The 25,329-nt window shown below is 37.6% G+C and overlaps 1 protein-coding gene across 1 annotated transcript in view; it reads right to left on the reverse strand.

Moving 5' to 3' along the window:
* Positions 1-25,329, reverse strand: part of LOC309620325 (testis-expressed protein 11-like) — a 190,795-nt gene that overhangs the window by 23,358 nt on the left and 142,108 nt on the right. The window contains exons 10-11 of the mRNA XM_082376471.1: positions 20,169-20,223; positions 16,926-17,018 (exon numbers count right to left, since the gene is read on the reverse strand). Coding sequence (XP_082232597.1) covers positions 16,926-17,018; positions 20,169-20,223 — 148 coding nt within the window. The remainder of the gene's footprint in view (positions 1-16,925; positions 17,019-20,168; positions 20,224-25,329) is intronic.

Genomic DNA, 25,329 nt, shown 5'->3' on the forward strand with positions numbered 1-25,329 from the left:
AAAAGATTCCTTTCAAAATATTACTTTGACAATGCACTTGGTCACCCGGGAACTCTGATGGAGATGTACAATACAATTAATGTTTTCATGCTTACTAACACAACATCCATTCTGCAGCCTATGGATCAAGGAGCAATTTCAACTTTTGAGTTTTATTATTTAACAAATATATTTCATAACACTATATCTGCCATGATAATGATTCCTCTGATGGATCCAGGCAAAGTAAATTGAAAATCTTCTGGAAAGGATTCGCCATTCTAGATGCCATTATAAACATCTGTGATTCATGGGGAAAGGTCAAAATATCAACATTAATAGGAGTTTGGAAGGAGTTGACTCCAACCCTCGTGGATGACTTTGAGGGGTTCAAGACTTCAGTGGAGGAAGTAACTGCAGCTGTGGTAGAAAGAGCAAGAGAACTAGAATTGGAAGCAGAACCTAAAGATGGAACTGAACTGCTGCAACCTCATGATAAAACTTTAATGAATGAAGAGTTGCTTCTTATAGATGAGCAAAGAAAGTGGTTTCTGGAGATGGAATCTACTCCTGGTGAAGATGCTGTGAAGACTGTTGAAATGACAACAAAAGACTTAGAATATTAAACTTAGTTGATAAAGTAGCAGTAGGGTTTGAGAGGATTGACTCCAAATTTGAAAGAAGTTTTACTGTGGGTAAAATGCTATCAAAATAGCATTGCATGCCAAAGACAAATCGTTCGTGAAAGGAAGATTTAATTGATGGGACAAACTTCTTTCTCATCTTATTTTAAGAAAATGCCACAGCCACCCCAACCTTCAGCAACAACCTCCCTGATCAGTCCGAAGCCATCAAAATCAAGGCAAGACACTCCACCAGCAAAAAGATTATGATGAGTTGCTGGAGGCTCAGACAATGGTTAGCATTTTTTAGCAATAAAATATTTTTAATTAAGGTACTTATATTGTTTTTTAGACATAATGCTATTACACACTTAATAGACTACATTATAAACGTACTTTCATATGCACTGGGAAAAAAAATTCGTGTGACTCACGTTATTGTGATACTTGCTTTATTGTGGTGGTCTGGAACTAACCTACAGTATCTCTGAGGTATGCCTATAACTTGCCTGCTTCCCGTAATAAAGCTCAAGAAGATTTATACTATTATATAAATATCTAGCACCCAACAACATAAAATTCACAACACTTGGCATCCAATGAAAGACGATGAGGCCTGGAAAGAGGCAGGAAAACATGATCCATACTGGGGAGATAACCAACTGAAACTGATCCAGAAGTGACACAGATACAAGAATTAGCAGAGAAGGACATTAAAAGAGGAAAATTATATTTCATATGCTCAAAAAGCTAATCAGGGATTCCCTGGTGGCACAGCGGTTGAGAATCTGCCTGCCAATGCAAGGGACACGGGTTCGAGCCCTGGTCTGGGAAGATCCCACATGCCACGGAGCAACTGGGCCCGTGAGCCACAATTACTGAGCCTGCGCGTCTGGAGCCTGTGCTCCACAGCAAGAGAGGCCGCAATAGTGAGAGGCCCGTGCACCGCGATGAGGAGAGGACCCCGCTTGCCACAACTAGAGAAAGCCCTCGCACAGAAACAAAGACCCAACACAGCAAAAATAAATAAATAAATAAATAAATAAGAAATTTAAAAAAAAAAAGATATTCTAGGGCACATGTATTAAAAAAAAAAAAAAAAGCTAATCAGAGACACGGAAGACATAAAAAGGATCGAAATCAAACTTCCAGAAATAAAAACTGCAAAATCTGCGGTGAAAACTATACGAGATGGTGTCAGTCCATTCGGGCTGCTATAACAAAAATAGCATAAACTGGGTGGCTTATAAACAACAAACATTTATTTCTCACAGTTCTGGAGGCTGGAAGGTCCAAAATCATAGCACCAGCATATTCAGTGTCCGGTAAGAGCCCACTTCCTCATAAATGGCTCCTTCCTCACTGGAATCTTAAATGGCAAAAGGGGTGAGGGAGTTCTCTCTCAGGCATCCCATATAAGGGCACTAATCCCAATCATCAGGACTCTGCCCTCATGATGTAATCACCTCCAAAGACCCCACCTCCTAATATCATCACTTTGGTGGTTAGACTTTCAGTGTATGAATTTGGGGTCGGGGGACACAAATATTCAGCTTATAGCAGATGGGATTAACAGAAGATCAGACACTGCAGAACAAAAATTAATGAATTTCAAGTCATAGCAATACAAAACATTCCAAAATGAAACACAGAGGAAAAAAACCTTTTTATTTTTTAAATTAAAAAAAATTTTTAACATCTTTATTGGAGTATAATTGCTTTACAGTGGTGTGTTACTTTCTGTTTATAACAAAGTGAATCAGTTAAACATATACATATATCTTCATATCTCTTCCCTATTGCATCTCCCTCCCTCCCATCCTCCCTATACCACCCCTCTAGGTGGTCACAAAGCATAGAGCTGATCTCCCTGTGCTATGCGGCTGCTTCCCACTAGCTATCTGTTTTACATTTGGTAGTGTATATATGTCCATGCCACTCTCTCACTTCGTCCCAGCTTACCCTTCCCACTCCCCGTGTCCTCAAGTCCATTCTCTAGTAGGTCTGCATCTGTTTTTTTTTTAACATCTTTATTGGAGTATAATTGCTTTACAATGGTGTGTTAGATTCTGCTTTATAACAAAGTGAATCAGTTATACATATACATATGTTCCCATATCTCTTCCCTCTTGCGTCTCCCTCCCTCCCTCCCACCCTCCCTATCCCACCCCTCTAGGTGGTCACAAAGCACAAAGCTGATCTCCCTGTGCTATGTGGCTACTTCCCACTAGCTATGTATTTTGTTTGGTAGTGTATATATGTCCATGCCACTCTTTCACTTTGTCCAAGCTTACCCTTCCCCCTCCCCATATCCTCAAGTCCATTCTCTAGTAGGTCTGTGTCTTTATTCCTGTCTTGCCCTTAGGTTCTTCATGACCTTTTTCTTTTCTTTTTTATTTTTTCCTTAGATTCCATATATATGTGTTAGCATATGGTATTTCTGTTTCTCTTTCTGACTAACTTCACTCTGTATGACAGACTCTAGGTCCATCCACCTCACTACAAATAACTCAATTTCGTTTCTTTTTATGGCTAAGTAATATTACATTGTATATATGTGCCACATCTTCTTTATCCATTCATCTGTTGATGGACAGGTTGCTTCCATGTCCTGGATATTGTAAATACAGCTGCAATGAACATTGTGGTACATGACTCTTTTTGAATTACGGTTTTCTCAGGGTATATGCCCAGTAGTGGGATCGCTGGGTCATATGGTAGTTCTATTTTTAGTTTTTTAAGGAACCTCCATACTGTTCTCCATAGTGGCTGTATCAATTTACATTCCCACCAACAGTGCAAGAGGGTTCTCTTTTCCCCACACCATCTCCAGCATTTATTGTTTGTAGATTTTTTGATAATGGCCATTCTGACCGGTGTGACATGATATCTCATTGTAGTTTTTTTTGTTTTTTGTTTTTTTTAACATCTTTATTGGAGTATAATTGCTTTACAATGGTGTGTTAGTTTCTGCTTTATAACAAAGTGAATCAGTTATACATATACATATGTTCCCATATCTCTTCCCTCTTGCATCTCCCTCCTCATTTTAGTTTTGATTTGCATTTCTCTAATGATTAATGATGGTGAGCATTCTTTCATGTGTTTGTTGGAAATCTGTATATCTTCTTTGGACAAATGTCTATTTAGGTCTTCTGCCTATTTTTGGATTGGGTTGTTTTTTTGATACTGACCTGCATGAGTTGGTTGTATGTTTTGGAGATTAATCCTTTGTCAGTTGCTTCATTTGCAAATATTTTCTACCATTCTGAGGGTTGTCTTTTGGTCTTGTTTATGGTTTCCTTTGCTGTGCAAAAGCTTTTAAGTTTCATTAGGTCCCATTTGTTTATTTGTGTTTTTATTTCCATTTCTCTAGGAGGTGGGTCAAAAAGGATCTTGCTGTGATTTATCTCATAGAGTGTTCTGCCTATGTTTTCCTCTAAGAGTTTGATGGTGTCTGGCCTTACATTTAGGTCTTTAATCCATTTTGAGTTTATTTTTGTGTATGGTGTTAGGGAGTGTTCTAATTTCATTCTTTTACATGTAGCTGTCCAGTTTTCCAAGCACCACTTATTGAAGAGGCTGTCTTTTCTCCATTGTATATTCTTGCCTCCTTTATCAAAGATAAGGTGACCATATGTGTGTGGGTTTATTTCTGGGCTTTCTATCCTGTTCCAGTGATCTACATTTCTGTTTTTGTGCCAGTACCATACTGTCTCGATTACTGTAGCTTTGTAATATAGTCTGAAGTCAGGGAGCCTGATTCCTCCAGCTCAATTTTTCCTTCTCAAGATTGCTTTGGCTATTTGGGGTCTTTTGTGGTTCCATACAGATTGCGAAATTTTTTGTTCTAGTTCTGTGAAAAATCCCATTGGTAGTTTGATAGGGATTGCATTGAATCTGTAGATTGCTTTGGGTAGTAGAGTCATTTTCACAATGTTGATTCTTCTAATCCAAGCACAGGGTATATCTCTCCATCTATTTGTATCATCTTTAATTTCTTTCATCAGTGTCTTATAATTTTCTGCATACAGGTCTTTTGTCTCCTTAGGTAGGTTTATTCCTAGGTATTTTATTCCTTTTGTTGCAATGGTAAATGGGAGAGTTTTCTTAATTTCACTTTCAGATTTTTCATCATTAGTGTATAGGAATGCAAGAGATTTCTGTGCATTAATTTTGTATCCTGCTGCTTTACCAAATTCATTGATTAGCTCTAGTAGTTTACTGGTAGCCTCTTTAGGATTCTCTATGTATAGTATCATGTCATGTGCAAACAGTGACAGCTTTACTTCTTTTCTGATTTGGATTCCTTTTATTTATTTTTATTCTGATTGCTGTGGCTAAAAGTTCCAGAACTATCTTGAATAATAGTGATGAGAGTGGGCAACCTTGTCTTGTTCCTGATCTTAATGGAAATGGTTTCAGTTTTTCACCATTGAGGACGATGTTGGCTGTGGGTTTGTCATAACATAGCCTTTACTATGTTGAGGTAAGTTCCCTCTTTGCCTATATTCTGGAGGGTTTTTATCATAAATAGGTGTTGAATTCTGTCAAAAGCTTTCTCTGCATCTATTGAGATGATCGTAACGGTTTTTCTCCTTCAATTTGTTAATATGGTGTATCACATTGATTGATTTGCGTGCGTTCAAGAATCCTTGCATTCCTGGGATAAACCCCACTTGATTATGGGGTATGATCCTTTTAGTGTGCTGTTCGATTCTGTTTGCTAGTATTTTGTTGAGGATTTTTGCATCTATGTTTATCAGTGATATTGGCCTGTAGTTTTCTTTCTTTGTGATATCTTTGTCTGGTTTTGGTATCAGGGTGATGGTGGCCTCAAAGAATGAGTTTGGGAGTGTTCCTCTCTCTGCTATATTTTGGAAGAGTTTGAGAAGGATAGGTGTTAGCTCTTCTGTAAATGTTTGATAGAATTCGCCTGTGAAGCCATCTGGTCCTGGGCTTTTTATGTTAGAAGATTTGTAATCACAGTCTCAATTTCAGTGCTTGTGTTGATCTGTTTATATTTTCTGTTTCTTCCTGGTTCAGTCTCAGAAGGTTGTGCATTTCTACGAATTTGTCCATTTCTTCCAGGTTGTCCATTTTATTGGCATATACTTGCTTGTAGTAATCTCTCATGATCCTTTGTATTTCTGCAGTGTCAGTTGTTACTTCTCCTTTTTCATTTCTAATTCTATTGATTTGAATGCTTCCTGGACTTGATTAACTATTTCCTTTCCCATATTAGGGAAGTTTTCAACCATAATCTCTCCAAATATTTTCTCAGTCCCTTTCTTTTTCTCTCCTTCTTCTGGGACCCCTATAATTTGAATGTTGGTGCGTTTAATGTTGTCCCAGAGGTCTCTGAGACTGTCCTCAATTCCTTTCATTCCTTCTTCTTTATTCTGGTCTGCAGTAGCTATTTCCACTATTTTATCTTCCAGGTCACTTATCCGTTCTTCTGCCTCAGTTATTCTGCTATCGATCCCTTCTAGAGAATTTTTAATTTCATTTATTGTGTTGTTCATAACTGTTTGTTTGCTCTTTAGTTCTTCTAGCTCCGTGTTAAATGTTTCTTGTATTTTCTCCATTCTATTTCCTAGATTTTGGATCATCTTTAGTATCATTATTCTGAATTCTTTTTCAGGTAGACTGCCTATTTCCTCTTCATTAGGTCTGGTGGGTTTTTACCTTGCTCCTTCATCTGCTGTGTGTTTCTCTGTCTTCTCATTTTGCTTAACTTACTGTATTTGGGGGTCTCCTTTTCACAGGCTGCAGGTTCGTAGTTCCCGTTGTTTTTGGTGTCTGCCCCCAGTGGCTAAGGTTGGTTCAGTGGGTTGTGTAGGCTTCCTGGTGGAGGGGACTAGTGCCCGTGTTCTGGTGAATGAGGCTGGATCTCTTCTTTCTGGTGGGCAGGTCCACGTCTGGTGGTTTGTTTTGGGGTGTCTGTGGCTTTATTATGATTTTAAGCAGACTCTCTGCTAATGGGTGGGGTTGTGTTCCTGCCTTGCTAGTTGTTTGGCATAGGGTGTCCAGCACTCTAGCTTGCTGGTCGTTGAGTGGACCTGGGTCTTGGCGTTGAGATGGAGATCTCTGGGAGATTTTTGCCATTTGGTATTATGTGGAACTGGGAGGTCTCTTGTGGACCAGTGTCCTGAACTTGGCTCTCCCACCTCAGAGGCACAGCCCTGATGCCTGGCTGGAGAACCAAGAGCCTGTCATCCACATGGCTCAGAATAAAAGGGAGAAAAAAAGAAAGAAAGAAAGAAAAAGATAAAATAAAATAAAATGAAATAAAATAAAGTTATTAAAATAAAAAATAAATAATAATTATTAAAAAAAATTTAAGTAATAAAAAAAAGAAAGAAAGAGAGCAACCATACCAAAAAACAAATCCACCAATGATAACAAGCGTTAAAAACTATATTAAGAAGAAAAAAAAAAAAGGACAGCAGAAGCCTAGGAGAAATGTTAAAACCAAAGTTATACAGACAAAATAAGACACAGAAGCATACTCATACACACTCACAAAAAGAGAAAAAGGGAAAAATATATATATATATCGTTGCTCCCAAAGTCCACCTTCTCAATTTGGGATGATTCATTGTCTATTCAGGTATTCCACAGATGCAGGTACATCAAGTTGATTGTGGAGATTTAATCCGCTGCTCCTGAGGCTGCTGGGAGAAATTTCCCTTTCTCTTCTTTGTTCGCACAGCTCCTGGAGTTCAGCTTTGGATTTGGACCCGCCTCTGCGTGTAGGTCACCTGAGGGCGTCTGTTCTTCATTCAGACAGGACAGGGTTAAAGGAGCAGCTGATTCGGGGGCTCTGGCTCACTCAGGCCGGGTGGAGGTAGGGGTACGGAATGCAGGGCGAGCCTGCGACGGCAGAGGCCAGTGTGACGTTGCACCAGCCTGAGGTGTGCCCTGTGTTCTCCCGGGGAAGTTGTCCCTAGATCATGGGACCCTGGCAGTGGTGGGCTGCACAGGCTCCCGGGAGGGGAGGTGTGGAGAGTGACCTGTGCTTGCACACAGGCTTCTTTGTGGCTACAGCAGCAGCAGCCTTAGCATCTCATGCCCGTCTGTGGGGTCTGTGCTGACAGCCGTGGCTCACGCCCGTCTCTGGAGCTCTTATAAGTGCTCTTAATCCTCTCTCCTCACGCACCAGGAAACAAAGAGGCAAGAAAAAGTCTCTTGCCTCTTCAGCAGCTCCAGACTTTTTCCCGGACTCCTTCCTGGCTAGCTGTGGTGCACTAACCCCTTCAGGCTGTGTTCAGGCCGCCAACCCCAGTCCTCTCCCTGCGATCCGACCGAAGCCTGAGCCTTAGCTCCCAGCCCCTGCCCGTCCCGGCGGGTGAGCAGACAAGCCTCTCGGGCTGGTGAGTGCTGGTCGGCACTGATCCTCTGTGCGGGAATCTCTCTGCTTTGCCCTCCACACCCCTTGCTGTGCTCTCCTCCGTGGCTCCAAAGCTTTCCCCCTCCACCACCCACAGTCTCCCCCCACAAAGGGTCTTTCAAGTGTGTGGAAACCTTTCCTCCTTCACAGCTCCCTCCCACTGGTGCAGGTCCCGTCCCTATTCTTTTGTCTCTCTTTTTTCTTTTACCCTACCCAGGTACATGGGGAGTTTCTTGCCTTTTGGGAGGTCTGAGGTCTACCAGTGTTCAGTAGGTGTTCTGTAGGAGTTGTTCCACATGTAGATGTATTTCTGATGTATTTGTGGGGAGGAAGGTGATCTCCATGTCTTACTCTTCTGTCATCTTGAAGCCTGCCCCCCAAAATCTTTGTAAATGTAAACAGCATAAGTGAACTGTGGGAACGACTTCAAACAATCTAATATATGAGTAATTAGCATCTGAGGGTGAAGCAGAAAAAAATATTTGAAAAAATACTGGAACTTTCCAAACATAATGAAAGCCATGATCCCAGAGATTCAAGATGCTCAAAGAGCCCCAAGCATAAGAAACAAAGAAAATTACTTCAAAGTACATCATCAACAAACTGCTCAAAACCAGTGATAAACAGAAAATCCACATATTAGCCAGAAAAAAAGGGCTTGTTACATAAAGAATAAAAATAAGGATTGCATCATATTTCTTATCAGAAACAATGTAACAGGAAAACTGTGAACAATATCTTTAAAATTCTCAAAGAAAAAAACGCTCTCCATTTCAAATTCTATACCCAGAAAAAACATCATTCAAAAACAAATGGGGGACCCTCCCTAGCGGCGCAGTGGTTAAGAATCCGCCTGCCAATGCAGGGGACCCAGGTTCGAGCCCTGGCCCGGGAAGTTCCCACATGCCACAGAGCAACTAAGCCCATGTGCCACAGCTACTGAGCCTGCGCTCTAGAGCCCACGAGCCACAACTACTGCAGCCCGCATGCCTAGAGCCTGTGCTCTGCAACAAAGAGAAGCCACTTCAATGAGAAGCCTGCACACTGCAACAAAGTGTAGCCCCCGCTCGCCACAACCAGAGAAAGCCCACACACAGCAACAAAGACCGAACGCAGCCAAAAAAATAAATGGTGTACCTTACACCCATTAGCATGTCTACTATCAAAAAATAATAATTAAAGTGTTTGCAAGGATGTGGAGAAATTGAAACCCTTGTATACTTTTGGCTGAAATTTAAAATGGTGCAGCTGTTACGGGAAAAACAGTAGTGTGTTTCCTCAAAAAAATTAAAAATAGAATTGCAGTATGATCCAGAAGTTACACTTCTGGGTTTATACCCCCCAAAAATTGAAATCAGGGAACCAAACAGCTATTTGTACACCCACATTCACAGCAGCATTATTCACAATAGCCGAAGGTAAAAACAACCAACATGTACATAAATGGATGAATGTATAAGCAAAATGTGGTATACACATACAGTGGAATATTATTCAGTCTTAAAAAGAAAGGAAAAAAAAAAAGAAAGGAAATTCTGACACATGTTATAACATGGATGAACCTCGAGGACATTATGCTACGTGAAATACACCAGTCACTGTTTTATTTTACTTATATGAGATATCTAGAGTAGTCAAATTCATAGAGACTGAAAGTAGAATGGTGGTTTCCAGGAACTGGAAGAGAGAGGAATAGGGAGTTATTATATAATGGGTACAGAGTTTACATTTTACATGATGAAGAGTTCTGGAGAAGAATGTTGGTGATGGTTGCACAATATGAATGTACTCAAGGCCACTATACTGTATAATTAAAAACAGTTAAGATGGCAAATTATATGCTATGAAAAATTTAACAATAAGAAAGTAGGAATAGCTATATTCATATCAGATAAAGTAGACTGTACATCAAAAAAATAATTACCAGGGACAGAAAGGGACATTATAGAATGATAAAAGGGTCAATCTACCATGAAGAAATAGTAACTCTAAATACGTATGCACCAAACAAAAGAGCTGTAAAATATCTGAAGTAATAATTTACAGAAATAAAAGGGGAAGTAGACACATCCACAATTATAGTTGGAAATTTAAACATCCCTACCTTCAAAAATTCATAGAACTAGACAAAAACTCAGCAAAGATATAGAAGATCTCAACATCATCAATCAACAGGATCTACAGCTGACCCTTGAACAACAAGGGTTTGAATTGTGTAGGTCCACTTATATGTGGATTTTTTTTCAATAAATACTACAGTACTACATGATCCATGGATATGGAACTACGGATACGACTGGCCCACTAGAAAGTTATATGTGGTTTTTCAACCGTGCAGGGTGTCGACCCATGTTGTTCAAGGGTCAACTGTAATTGACATTTATACAACACTCCACCCCAAAAGAGCTGAATACACTTTTTTTTCCCCAAGTGTCCACAGGACATTTACCAAGATATACTATATCCTGGGCCATAAATCAAACCCTGTTAAGAAGATGAAAAGACAGCTTACAGAGAGGGAGAAAATATTCACAATCCACATATGTGACAAACAACTCTTATCTAGAACATCTTATCTTATCAAACTCAACAGTAAAATTTGAACAATCCAAGTATGAAATGGACAAGCGTTACGAAGACACATTTCACCAAAGAGGAGCACCTGCAAAGGTGTTCAACATCATTAGCCAGTAGGAAAGTATAAATTAAAATCACTACATACCTATTAGAACAGCTAAAATATAAAAACAGGGACAATGACAAATGCCAGCAAGAAGGAAAAGAAACTAAAACTCTCATACATTGTTGGTAGGAATGCAACATGGTACAGCCACTCTGGTAAACAGTTTGACAATTTCTTAAAAACTAAATAGCCCAACAATTGTACACCTAGTCATTTATCCAGGAAAATGAAAACTTACATCCCACACAAAAACCTATACACAAATACCATAGCAGCTTTACTCATGATAGCCAAAATCTGAAAACAACCAATATTTCCTTTAGTAGGTGAATGGTTAAACACACTGTGATACCATCCATACCATGCACCACTCAGTGATAAAAGAAACCAAGTATTAATACACACAAAAACTTGAATGGATTTCAAGGGCATTATGCTAAGTGAAAAAAGCTAATCTCCTAAAAGTCATAAACTGTATGATTCCATTTATATAATATTCTTGGAATGACAAAATTATAGAGATGAAGAATAGTGTTTGCAAGGGCTTAGGGATGGTGGGGGGTAGAGCAGGTATGGGTGTGCATATAAAGGGGTAGTATGAGGAAAATCTTTGGGGTGATGGGATAGTTCTGTATATTATTGCAGTGGTAGTTACATGCATCTACACATGGGATAAAATGGCATAAAACTATACACATACAATGTACCAATGACAATTTGCTATTATAGTAATGCAGCAGGTAACCATTAGAGGAAACTTGGTAAAGGGTACATGGGACTTCTTTGTACTATTTGGGGAGGGGAGGGGGGGTATTAAAATTTTCTTCTGAATCTATTGCTTTTATTTTAATTTTTTTCTTTGTACCATTTTTGCAACTTCCTGTTACTCTATAAGTATTAAAAATAAAAAGTTTTTTAAGACATAATGTGAAATAGGGACTTCCCTGGTGGTCCAGTGGCTGAGCCTCTGTACTCCCAATGCAGGGGGCCCTGGTTCAATCCCTGGTTGGGGAACTAGATCCCACATGCATGCCGCAACTAAGAGTTTGCATGCCGCAACTAAACAACCCACATGCTGCAACAAAGATCGAAGATTCCGCATGCCACAACTAAGACCCAGTGCAGCCAAATAAATAAATAAATATATTTTTTTAAATAATGTGAAATAAAGACATTTTCAAAGACACAAATGCTGAAATAAGTCATCACTGATAGACCAGCACTACAAGAAATGTTAAAAGGTGTCAATGACGGTTAATTTTATATGTCAACTTGACTGGGCCACAGGGTACCCAGATATTTTGTCAAACATTATTCTGGTCTTTCTGTGAGAGTGTTTCTGGATGAGATTAACATTTAAATCAATAGACTGGGGCTTCCCTGGTGGCGCAGTGGTTAAGAATCCACTTGCCAATGCAGGGGAAACGGGTTCAAGCCCTGGTCCGGGAAGATCCCACATGCCGCAGAGCAAATAAGCCTGTGCCCCACAGCTACTGAGCCTGTGCTCTAGAGTCCATGAGCCACAACAAGAGAAGCCACCACAATGAGAAGCCCGCGCACCACAACGAAAAGTAGCCCCCACTCGCCACAACTAGAGAAAGCCTGCATGCAGCAACGAAGACCCAATGCAGCCAAAAATAAACAAATAAGTAAATAAATGTATAAATAAATAAATAGATAGACAGACAGATAGACTGGGTAAAGCAGATTTCCCAGCATGTGGGTGGGCCTTATCCAATGAGTTGAAGGCCTGAACAGAACAAAAAAGCTGACCCTCCCCTGAGTAACAGAGAACTCTTCCTGACTGACTGCTTTTGAGCTGGACATCAGCTTTTTCCTGCATTCGGACTGGAACTGAAACATTGGCCCTTCTTGTGTTTCAGGCCTGCCAGCCTTTGGACTGAAACTACATCATTGGCTCTCCTGGTTCTCAGGCCTTTGGACTCAGACTGGAACCATACCATCAGCCTTCCTGAGTCTCTGTCTTGCCAACTCATCCTGCAGATCTTGAGACTCACCAGCCTCCATAACTGCATAAGCCAATTCTTTATAATAAGTCTCTTTGGAGAACCCCAAAACAATGTTCTTCAGGCAGAAGAACAACAACAAATGGAAATTTGGATGTATACAAAGGAATAATGATTAATTGAAATGGTAACTACATGTGTAAATGCATAAGTTTTTTTCTTATTTGTATCCCTTTTAAAATAAAATTGACAATTTACACAAAAATAATAACATAGTATTGTGGATTTTATAACATATGTAAAAGTAAAACATATGACAACAGTAGCATAAAGGCCAGGCTGGAGATATAAAAGTACACTATTATGACATATGAAGGTAGACCAAGATAAGGTATATAGTATAAGCCCTAAAGAAACCAGTAGAATAGCAAAACAAAGAGTTACAACTAATAAGCCAACAGAAGAAATAAAACTGAATCTAAAAAATTATTCAAATATGTAATGTGACAAAGCCTCTATGATCACTCTCCTTTTTCAGTATTCCCCTGAGTAGTCTCACTGTTTGTTCCTCCAGATGATCCTACAAATATTTTCATAATATTCCTCTTTTTTTAAATAAATAAATTACTTATTTATTTATCTTTGGCTGCATTGGGTCTTTGTTGCTGCATGCGGGCTTTTCTCTAGTTGCGGAGAGCAGGGGCTACTCTTTGTTGCGGTGCGCAGTCTTATTGCAGTGGCTTCTCTTGTTGTGGAGCACGGGCTCTAGGCATGTGGGCTTCAGTAGTTGTGGCTCGCAGGCTCAGTAGTTGTGTCACAGGGCTCATTTGCTCCGCGGCATGTGGGATCTTCCCAGACCAGGGCTCAAACCCTTGTCCCCTGCGTTGGCAGGCGTATTCTTAACCACTGTGCCACCAGGGAAGTCTGTATTTTCATAATATTTCAATATGGATTCTTCAGGAGGTTAGAATAAAATCTACATTGGACTCATAAATTGTTTTGAAGAAAAATTTACTTAAATACAAACTTACAAAAGAAGGCAGAAAAAAAAAGAAGAAAGGGGGAATAAAGAATATGCAGGACAAATAAACAATAACAAGGTGATAGACTCAAACTTAACCACATCAATAATCACATCAAATGTAAATATTCTAAACACCCCAGTCAAAAGACACAGATTGTCAGAGTGGATAAAAAAGCAAAACCCAACTGTATGCAGCTTATAAGAGATGCACTTTAGGGCTTCCCTGGTGGCGCAGTGGTTGAGAATCTGCCTGCCAATGCAGGGGACACGGGTTCGAGCCCTGGTCTGGGAAGATCCCACATGCCGCGGAGCGACTGGGCCCGTGAGCCACAATTACTGAGCCTGCGCGTCTGGAGCCTGTGCTCCGCAACAAGAGAGGCCACGATAGCGAGAGGCCCGCGCACTGTGATGAAGAATGGCCCCCACTTGCCGCAACTGAAGAAAGCCCTCACACAGAAACGAAGACGCAACACAGCCATAAATAAATAAATAAATAAATAAAATATTAAAAAAAAAAAGAGAGATGCACTTTAAACATAAAGACGTAAATAGGAAAACAGAACAAGATACACCATGCTAACGCTAGTCAAAAGAAAGCTAAAGTAACTATATCAATAAAAGATAAAGTAGATTTAAGAGCAAATATGGTATATATCCATACAATAAGATATTACTGAACCCTGGGAATAAACTACGCACACACACAACATCTCAGAATACTGTGCCGAATGCTGAATGAAAGAAGCCATTCAAAACTAGAGTACATTCTCTATGATTCCATTGGTATAAAACTCTAGAAAATGCAAACTAATCTATAAAAGCAGATCAGTTGTTTACCTAGGGAAGAGTGGGAAAGGGTGACAAAAGGGTGTGAAGAAACTTTGAGGAATGATGTATATATTCAGTATCCTGATTGTGGTGATGGTTTCATAGATATATACACATGTCAAAACTCATCAAATTTTTTACTTTAAATATGGGCAGTTTATTTTATGTTAATTATACCTAAATAAAACTGTTAAAAGATAATTAAGAGTAATGAATTATGTCAGTGGAAAAACAGGAATACAAAAACCCTGATAAATCCTGATAACAAATGAATAAATCAAGAAGTAAATAAATAAATATTAAATAAATGGGAGAAGGGAGAGCTCTTGCTTACAGTAGAATGTTGAGTGCCAACTGGTAAATATGAAGGGAGTGCTACAGTTAGAAAATGATTATTTGGCAACCATCATAAGATTGATTCAGGCAAGAACACTAATTCTTAAGGAAATTTTTAATAAAAAGCAGGGTATATGCATAATTTTAAAGTGTCTGTTGGTTGCAAGGGAAAAATGGTTAATATACAGTGAAGATATATAACACTTTTGAACAGGTGATCAATATTATCACCAGTGAGGAGCAGATGGACATCAGGGGCCTCCAAATGTGATGCCCTGAGAAGGGACACAATATCACTCATGCAGTATTCCAGTCACAAATGCATAATATGAGTCTAATCACAAGGAAACATCAGATAAATCTCAAATGAAGAATTTTCATTTAAAACAAGGTAGGGAGCTAATGTATTCTTCCAAAATATCAATGACACAGAAGTCAAAAGAAAGGCTACAGAAATGTTCCAGATTACAGGGGACTAAAGAGACATGTCACATAAATGCAATACCTAATCCTAGATTGAGTAATCCTATATTTGAGAGAAAAACATGCTATACAGTTCATTACTGAGTATATATAACATATATTATTATTACAGATATCAATATATATTACCCTCAATAAGATGAATGTATGAATTATATTTCCTCAATAATATAGAGAAAGAGAGAATGCACAAAATGTTAATAACAGGTGATTCTGGGTAAAGTAAATAGACGGGTATTCTTTGAACTATTCTTATTCTTTCAATCTTTCTCTAGGTTTGAAATTGTTTACAAATAAAACTCTTTTAAGTGTATATTGCCACTGAAATCCTAATGCACCCAGTTCATCAATGTCCAGGGTCAATAATTAGGCTATTAAATGTGATATGTCAGGAGTAATGCAGATGGACAATTATTGTTATAAAAACTGCAACTTCTGTATCCAGTGAACAAAGAGACATGCTGACAAGAGGTCATGTAGCTAGTATGCAGCTTCCTCCATTGTCTTGGATCCTGTTTTTTATTTAGACTTGCATCTTAGCAAATGCAAAAAAAAAAAAGGATGCAGCTTTTGAAAATGTTCATGTATATGAATATTTTTAAATTTAAAAATTTAACATAAAAGAAGTTTTTCAGCATTAAATAACCCCATCCACGTGACATAAATTTCAGGAAAATATAATTCAAGTAAATGGTTTCTTTGGGCAATTTAATATTCTGATAAATTCAACTATTCACTTTCATGCTTCCCATCTTGTTGAAAAAACTCTTTTGAAAATGTATCAGGGACTTCCCTGGTGGTGCAGTGGTTAAGAATCTGCCTGCCAAAGCAGGGGACAAGGGTTCCATTCCTGGTCTGGGAAGATCCCACATGCCACGGAGCAATAAGCCTGTGTGCCACAACTACTGAGCCTGCACTCTAGAGCCCGCGAGCTACAACGACTGAGCCCACGTGCTACAACTACTGAAGCCTGCATGCCTAGAGCCCGTGCTCTACAACAAGAGAAGCCACCGCAATGAGAAGCCCGCGCACCGCAACGAAGAATAGCCCCTGCTCACCGCAACTAGAGAAAGCCCGCGCCCAGCAACGAAAACCCAATGCAGCCAAAATAAATAAAATTTTCTAAAAATGTATCAGTATATTTAATCACCTTATAGAGTAAAACACATTGATCCTAATTGAATCTCTTTAAACAGTCATCAGCCTATCAATGTTCCTTATCCAGGAGTATAGAGGTATTGTATGTATGTATGTATGAATATGTGTATGTTTGTATGAGCATCAGCTGAAAGTGAATGACTGATGTTGGTTTTTTTAAACTAAATCCCATTATCTCCCTATTTTATCATTTCCTTCTTTATCCTAAAATTTACTCACATCAGAGAACCTTTTCTGTTTTGTGCAAAAGAAAATTTTTTTCAAAAATATCTATTGTCAAAGAGGTATATTTTATTCTTCCTTTCTGTGCTGCAGAAGAGATTGCAACAATCTGTTGTTTAAAAAAAAAAACAGGAATACTGGAGCAAATGTCTACAGTGGATTTCAAAATGTGAATCAATGCTTTCAAAATTTCATTAAGCTAATTTTCAAAAGTAAAAACCTCTTATACCTTGTTTGCTAGGTTTACAGCGATGAGAGGCTTATAATATTCTTTGTCGTCCCAATCCATATAAGCAGTGGCTAGTAACCGTAGAACTTTAGCCTATAATTAAAAATAGAAAAAAAACACACACAGTTGAGGGTTAAACTGCAATACAACAGCTGACTAGCACTTACATAGTGACAGGCATTTCTCAAACCTCAGTCATAATTATGAAATAGCATTTCCTTAAGCAACCACATAGTCTTGGGATATGTCTCATCATTATGCTACCCACACCAAATACCATCTGAGAATTTTACAGTAATAGCTTATTTAAATTTAATATAATTGTGTTAATATAATTATTTTCTTAACAGTGTTTTAGTGGTAAAGTACTTAATCATCCTCACTTTAAAAATAAGGAAATTAAAGCACAGCAATATTTAATGTAATCATCTTACCACCTACTGTTTAGGTAGCATTATATTAGGCCTCCATCAAAAGAAACAAATAGAAAGACATAATCCCTCTCTCAAAGACTTTATAGCCTAGTTGAGATTAACCAATTGGACCAAGGGCACAAATACCACCATTTCACTAGGAGCAGATATACTTTCCTATAGACAAGAGTCCTCCCAACTCAACCAAGTTTTAAAATTAATAAAGTATTTCTTTATTAAGAAATAAGAAATAATTAAGTCAGTTTCTCCAGCCAGATCTACATTGATAAGGGGAATAACTCTACTTAGCACAGACTTATTTAACTACAGATTCACATTTTGAAAGCAGGAGGCCTATTTCAATGAAGATTCTGCCTCTAAGTATAATGAGGACAGTAGGATCAGGCAAAGGTGGTCTTCTAACTTAAAAAAAAAATGTTAAGCACATTAGGGCTCTGCGAATCTTAGAGAAATGACATTTAGGGTGTGATACCTTTGAGTTTTTAATTCAAAAACTAAGATGGATATAATGTACTTAATATCATTATTATTATTGTGGAGCAACTCTCAACTTATAAACTTCGCCAGAGGACTTTGATGGAGTAAATATAGCATCTCTGAGAAAGACTGTAGCTATTTTGTAACAGTAAAAGGGTCAAATAATCAGAAAGATAGAACAAAATGGATGAATCTCAAAACTATTATGTTAAGCAAAAGAAGCCAGACATAAAACAGTACATACTGTATGATTTCATTTATACACAGTTCAAGATAAGCCAAAAATATTCTACAGCAATAAAAGTCAGAATAGTGGTTTTATCATTGGGGTATGAATGGCTATTAACTGGAAAGGGGCCAAGGTAACTTTTGAGGGTGATGGAAATTTCTGTATCTTGATCTGTGTGGTAGTTACAAAACTATATAGATAAACTGAAACTCATCAGGCTGTATACTTTTAAGATTTGTGCAATTTAGTGTATGTATATGTGTGTGAGTGTGTATATATATATATATATATATATATATTTATTTATTTATTTAAGTTATACCACAATAAAATACTGCTAGCATGAAAGAAAAACTATTTCATAATCTTACTTCTCCATACCTTGCAGTATGAATATTAGATTTCAATCATGCTTAAATCCTATCTTCCATCCTCATTTCCTCCTCCAGACGTCTTCTCATCTAAATCCCTTGCCTCGTATTCCCTTCTCCCTCCCTTTTAACTGTATGAACCCCATCTGCTTTCCGAGGCCTATCTCCTACCAAAAGGTTTCTTCAACTATTCTAGTCAACATTAATATTCCCCTTTTCTGCATGCCCTTGCGTATACTTCAGGTTAGTACCACACAGTTTATCACTTATTTTTCCCAAATTGTTTCACTTGTACTCATTTTTTTAAATCTTTTTTTTTGAAATTTTAATTGAAGTATAAAATACATACAAAAAAGTTCCAAAATCTCAATGGTACAACTCTGAATTTTCACAAAGTGAGCACACATATGTTAACAACACAGAAATCAGGAAACAGAAGTTTAGTCTCATCTCATGTCTCCTTTCAGACACTATTCCAAACAAGGGTAACCAATTATCTGACTTCCAACACCATGTATTAGTTCTACCTGCTTTTGGCATTCACATTTATGGAATCATACAGTATGTACTACTTTGTATTTTGCTCTGTTTGTTCAACATTATATGTCAGAACGTCCATATTGTTACAATTATTGTAGTCTATTCTCGTTGTTATATGATATTCTATTATATGACACTATCATAATATATTTTCATTATTTTTAATTGTGATAAAATACACATAACATAAAATTGACCATTGTAACCATTTTTAAGTGTATGGTTCAGTAGCATTAAGTATATTCACATTGTTGTGCAACCAGCGCCACCATACATCTCCAGAACTCTTTTAATCTCACAAAATTGAAACTCTACCCATTAAACAATAGCTCCCCATGTTCTCCTCCCTCCAAACCTCTGCAACCACCATTCTATTTTCCGTCTCTATGAATTTGACTACCCAACATATCTCACTGAACTGGAATCATACAGTATGTCTTTTTGTGAATGGCTTATTTCACATAGCATGATGTCCTCAAGGTTCATCTATGTTGTAGCATGTGTCAGAATTTCCTTCCTTTTCATGGCTGAATAATATTCCATTGTATTCACCTGTATCAGTTTCATCCTTTAAACATAAGCTATTTAAGGGCAGAGGCCACGTTTTATACTTCTTTTTTTTTCCCCATCTACCACATTGCTAGATATACTGAGATATATATGTGTGTGTGTATATACATATATATGTATATATGTGCGTGTGTGTGTGTGTGTGTATTCCATTACATTTTGAGTGATATACTGTAATAATGGTAAGAAGCAGAGACGGATACTCAAAAAAATTCCATTCTGCTATGGCATGTATTAAATTAGTTTTATATCAGATTTATTTACATAATCACATTTTACTTGATTAAATATTAAAATTAACTTCCATACCAAGCATGTTCTATCTGGGTGGTTAAAGAAACCTAGAATTTTTGAACATGCAAATAAAAGCTAAAACTTATATAGCCAAACATTGTCCTAAGCACTTTACATGTATAAATTAATTCATGGGTACAAGAATCTACCTGGAGGGTAGATTCCATAAGTATATCAACTTTACAGAAAGTAATGCACTGAGATATTAAATGATGTGCCCAGTGAATAATCTACTCACAAATGGAGGGACAGACTATCATAATTTTATTACAATAACATAAACTGTATTTCTTCAACCTACTTCTGCAATATTTAACATGATCCTTACCAGCATTGTCGGCTGAACACAACTCTTATCCATCTTCCCAATATCATAGCTTTGGCTATCATTAAAAAAGGAAAAAAATACATATAAATACATATTTATTTCAAATTATATATATTTTTTCAAGACTACATATTACTAAGAAGACATGTTATAATTATACTTAATTAAACTTTTCTATTTTGCACTACAACAGATGATCAGCCAACTGACACATAAAAATCAATTATATAAAGCAATACTTTCTAACTTTAGAAAACCACAGAGATAGCCTCATCCACCAGAGGGCAGACAGCTGAAGCCAGAAGAACTACAATCCTGCAGCCTGTGGAACAAAAACCACATTCACAGAAAGATAGACAAGATGAAAAGGCAGAGGGCTATGTCCCAGATGAAGGAACAAGATAAAACCCCAGAAAAACAACTAAATGAAGTGGAGATAGGCAACCTTGCAGAAAAAGAATTCAGAATAATGATAGTGAAGATGATCCAGGACCTCGGAAAGACAATGGAGGCAAAGATTGAGAAGATGCAAGAAATGTTTAACAAAGACCTAGAAGAATTAAAGAACAAACAAACAGATGACCAATACAATAACTGAAATGAAAACTACACTAGAAGGAATCAATAGCAGAATAACTGAGGCAGAAGAACGGATAAGTGACCCGGAAGACACAATGGTGGAATTCACTGCTGCAGAATAGAATAAAGAAAAAAGAATGAAAAGAAATGAAGACAGCCTAAGAGACCTCTGGGACATTAAACACAACAACATTCGCATTATAGGGGTCCCAGAAGGAGAAGAGAGAGAGAAAGGACCAGAGAAAATATTTGAAGAGATTATAGTCGAAAACTTCCCTCACATGCGAAAGGAAATAGCCACCCAAGTCCAGGAAGCACAGCGAGTCCCATACAGGATAAACCCAAGGAGAAACACGCCAAGACACACAGTAATCAAATTGGCAAAAGTTAAAGACAAAGAAAAATTATAGAAAGCAGCAAGGGAAAAACGACAAATAACATACAAGGGAACTCCCATAAGGTTAACAGCTGATTTCTCAGCAGAAACTCTACAAGCCAGAAGGGAGTGGCATGATATACTTAAAGTGATGAAAGGGAAGAACCTACAACCAAGGTTACTCTACCTGGCAAGGATCTCATTCAGATTCGATGGAGAAATCAAAAGCTTTAAAGACAAGCAAAAGCTAAGAGAATTCAGCACCACCAAACCAGCTCTACAACTTCTCTAAGTGGGAAACACAACGGAAGAAAAGGACCTACAAAAACAAACCCAAAACAATTAAGAAAATGGTCATAGGAACATACATATCATTAATTACCTTAAACGCGAATGGATTAAATGCTCCAACCAAAAGACACAGGCTTGCTGAATGGATACAAAAACAAGACCCATATATATGCTGTCTACAAGAGACCCACCTCAGACCTAGGGACACATACAGACTGAAAGTGAGGGGATGGAAAAAGATATTCCATGCAAAGGGAAATCAAAAGAAAGCTGGAGTAGCAATACTCATATCAGATAAAATAGACTTTAAAATAAAGAATGTTACAAGAGACAAGAAAGGACACTACATAATGATCCAGGGATCAATCGAAGAAGAAGATACAGCAATTATAAATATATATGCACCCAACATAGGAGCACCTCAATACATAAGGCAACCGCTAACAGCTATAAAAGAGGAAACTGACAGTAACACAATAATAGTGGGGGACTTTAACACCTCACTTACACCAATGGACAGATCATCCAAAATGAAAATAAATAAGGAAACACAAGCTTTAAATGACACAATAGACCAGATAGATTTAATTGATATTTATAGGACATTCCATCCAAAAACAGCAGATTATACTTTCTTCTCAAGTATGCACGGAACATTCTCCAGGATAGATCACATCTTGGGTCACAAATCAAGCCTCAGTAACTTTTAAGAAAACTGAAATCATATCAAGCATCTTTTCTGACCACGCTATGAGATTAGAAATGAATTACAGGGAAAAAAACGTAAAAAACACAAACACATGGACGCTAAACAATACGTTACTAAATAACTAAGAGATCCCTGAAGAAATCAAAGAGGAAAGCAAAAAATACCTAGAGACAAATGACAATGAAAACATGACGATCCAAAACCTATGGGATGCAGCAAAAGCAGTACTAAGAGGGAAGTTTATAGCTATACAAGCTTACCTCAAGAAACAAGAAAAATCTCTTACACCAATGGACAGATGAGCCAGACAGAAAATAAATAAGGAAACAAAAGCTTTAAATGACAAAATAGACCAGATAGATTTAATTGATATTTATAGGACATACTAACCAAAAACAGAAGATTACCCTTTCTTCTCAAGTGCACACAAAACATTCTCCAGGATAGATTACATCTTGGGTCACAAATCAAGCCTTGGTAAATTTAAGAAAACTGAAAGCATATCAAGCATTTTTTCTGACCACAACGCTATGAGATAAGAAATAAATTACAGGAGAAAAAACGTAAAAAACACAAACACATGGAGACGAAACAATATGTTACTAAATAACCAAGAGATCACTGAAAAAGTCAAAGAGGAAATTAAAACATACCTAGAGACAAATGGCAATGGGATTTGTCTGGGATGCAGCAAAAGCAGTTCTAAGAGGGAAGTTTATAGCAATACAAGCCTACCTCAAGAAACAAGAAAAATCTCAAATAAACAATCTAACCTTACACCTAAAGGAATTAGAGAAAGAAGAACAAAAAACCCCCGAAGTTAGCAGAAGGAAAGAAATCATGAAGATCAGAGCAGAAATAAATGACATAGAAACAAAGAAAATAGCAAAGATCAATAAAACTAAAAGCTGGTTCTTTGAGAAGATAAACAAAATTGATAAACCTTTAGCCAGACTCATCAAGAAAAAGAGGGAGAGGACTCAAATCAATAAAATTAGAAATGAAAAAGGAGAAGTTACAACAGACACCACAGAAATACAAAGCATCCTAAGAGACTACTACAAGCAACTCTATGCCAATAAAATGGACAACCTGGAAGAAATGGACAAATCTTAGAAAGGTATAAACTTCCAAGACTGAACCAGGAAGAAACAGAAAATATGAACAGACCAATCACAAGTAATGAAATTGAAACTGTGATTAAAAATCTTCCAACAAACAAAAGTCCAGGACCAGATGGCTTCACAGGCAAATTCTATCAAACATTTAGAGAAGAGCTAACACCTATCCTTCTCAAACTCTTCCAGAAAATTGCAGAGGAAGGAACACTCCCAAACTCATTCTATGAGGCTACCATCACCAGACAAAGATACTACAAAAAAAGAAAATTACAGACCAATACCACTCATGAATATAGATGCAAAAATCCTCAACAAAATACTAGCAAACAGAATCCAACAACACATTAAAAGGATCATACACCACGATCAAGTGGGATTTATCCCAGGGATGCAAGGATTCTTCGATATACACAAATCAATGTGATACACCACATTAACAAATTGAAGAATAAAAACCATATGATCATCTCAATAGATGCAGAAAAAGCTTTCGACAAAATTCAACACCCATTAAAAAAGAAAAGAAAAGAAAAGAAAGCCACAATTTCCTTAGGATATATATCCAACAAATCAACACTATAATTATATTACTGCTCTTTTCCATTTGGCTATATACACACTAGATTAAACGATTTTACATGTGTGTACAAGCCCTTACTTTATGGGCACATTTTAAAGTGTAAGAAATATATTTTTAAAATAAAACAAATACAGGAGTTTTCATGGAAACAAATGCTTTAGCAATATTTATTAAGCTTTACAACACCCTTGTGATGCACAGTATTAGTTCCATTTTGCAGCTGAATGAACTAATTTAGCAGTTAAGTGATTTCTAATATTTCCTAGATTGGTATTAAAAATGAGAGTAAGGGGATGGGGAGAAAAGAAATTTGACTTTCAGTTCTCTGCTTTAATTACCATACCATATTATCTACAGGACATTCTGATAACCACAAATAATGTATTAATATGAGCCTCAGGTTTTCCAAAAAAAACTTAAAAAGTAAAACAAAGATCACTCACCATAAAATTGGTATTCCAAGGGAGGAAGTCAATAAAATTTTGGTGAACTGGACTAAATTGAAGCCATTACTTTGAAGTATTCCTTTTACTTTTACTTTTTAAAAGACCCATAGCTACCAAACTGAGTTTTCAGCTTGCTAACAAGGATATAATGCTGGCCTACATTATAATGGCCTCATTGTAAGCCCTATCTCATAGAGGTGTCTGTTGGTACATTAAACCTTCTACTTCCAGTTTTTAAAATAATCAATGAAAATGGAACTTCTGCAACAGTGGTATTAAGGAGCTCTTGGACCCCCTCTCCCCAGTGAAACAACCATTTGCCTGGAAAAATCATTAAAACAACCACTTAAGGTCTCTGGAAAGTGTCCTAAGGGCATACAGCAAATGGAAAAACATTTATTTAAAAAAAATCAACTGAATCTCAGTAAGAACAGTGGGAGTCTGTGGCATTTGAGCCATGACCTGCTCCTATCCATACCACCTCCATGTCATGGAAGCTACTCCAGATGAGGGCTGTCAGGAAAGTAGGAATTCGGGAGTGGGGTGGGGAGATGAGTGAAATAGGTGACGGAGATAGAGAGACACAAACTTCCAGTTATAAAATAAATAAGTCACGGGGACATAACGTACAGTATAGGGAATATAGGCAATAATACTATAATAACTTTGTATGGTGAAAAGTGGTAACTATACTTATCATGGTGACCATTTTGTAATATACAAAAATATCAAATCACTATGTTGTACACCTGAAACTGATATAATGTTGAAACTCAACTTCAATTTAAAACAAAAGGAAGTGGGAATTCCCTCTCCCTCCGATATAATGTTGAAAGTCAACTTCAATTTAAAACAAAAAGAAAGTGGGAATTCCCTCTCCCTCCAGGTCCTAGACTCAGGCTGCCAGCCTCTCTCATCTTTCCCAGATCTGTGTTGCGAAGTGCTATTATTGGCAGGCACAACGAGAGGACTGGGTCTTCCTTTCCCCACTCAGTTCTCACTCTTAGGGTACGGGCTCTACCCCAGGGGTAACAGCTCAAGAATACTGGGACCGTGAGC

The sequence above is a fragment of the Balaenoptera borealis genome (genome assembly GCF_965194805.1).
Source record: "Balaenoptera borealis genome assembly, chromosome: X".
In the NCBI taxonomy this organism is placed as follows: domain Eukaryota; kingdom Metazoa; phylum Chordata; class Mammalia; order Artiodactyla; family Balaenopteridae; genus Balaenoptera; species Balaenoptera borealis.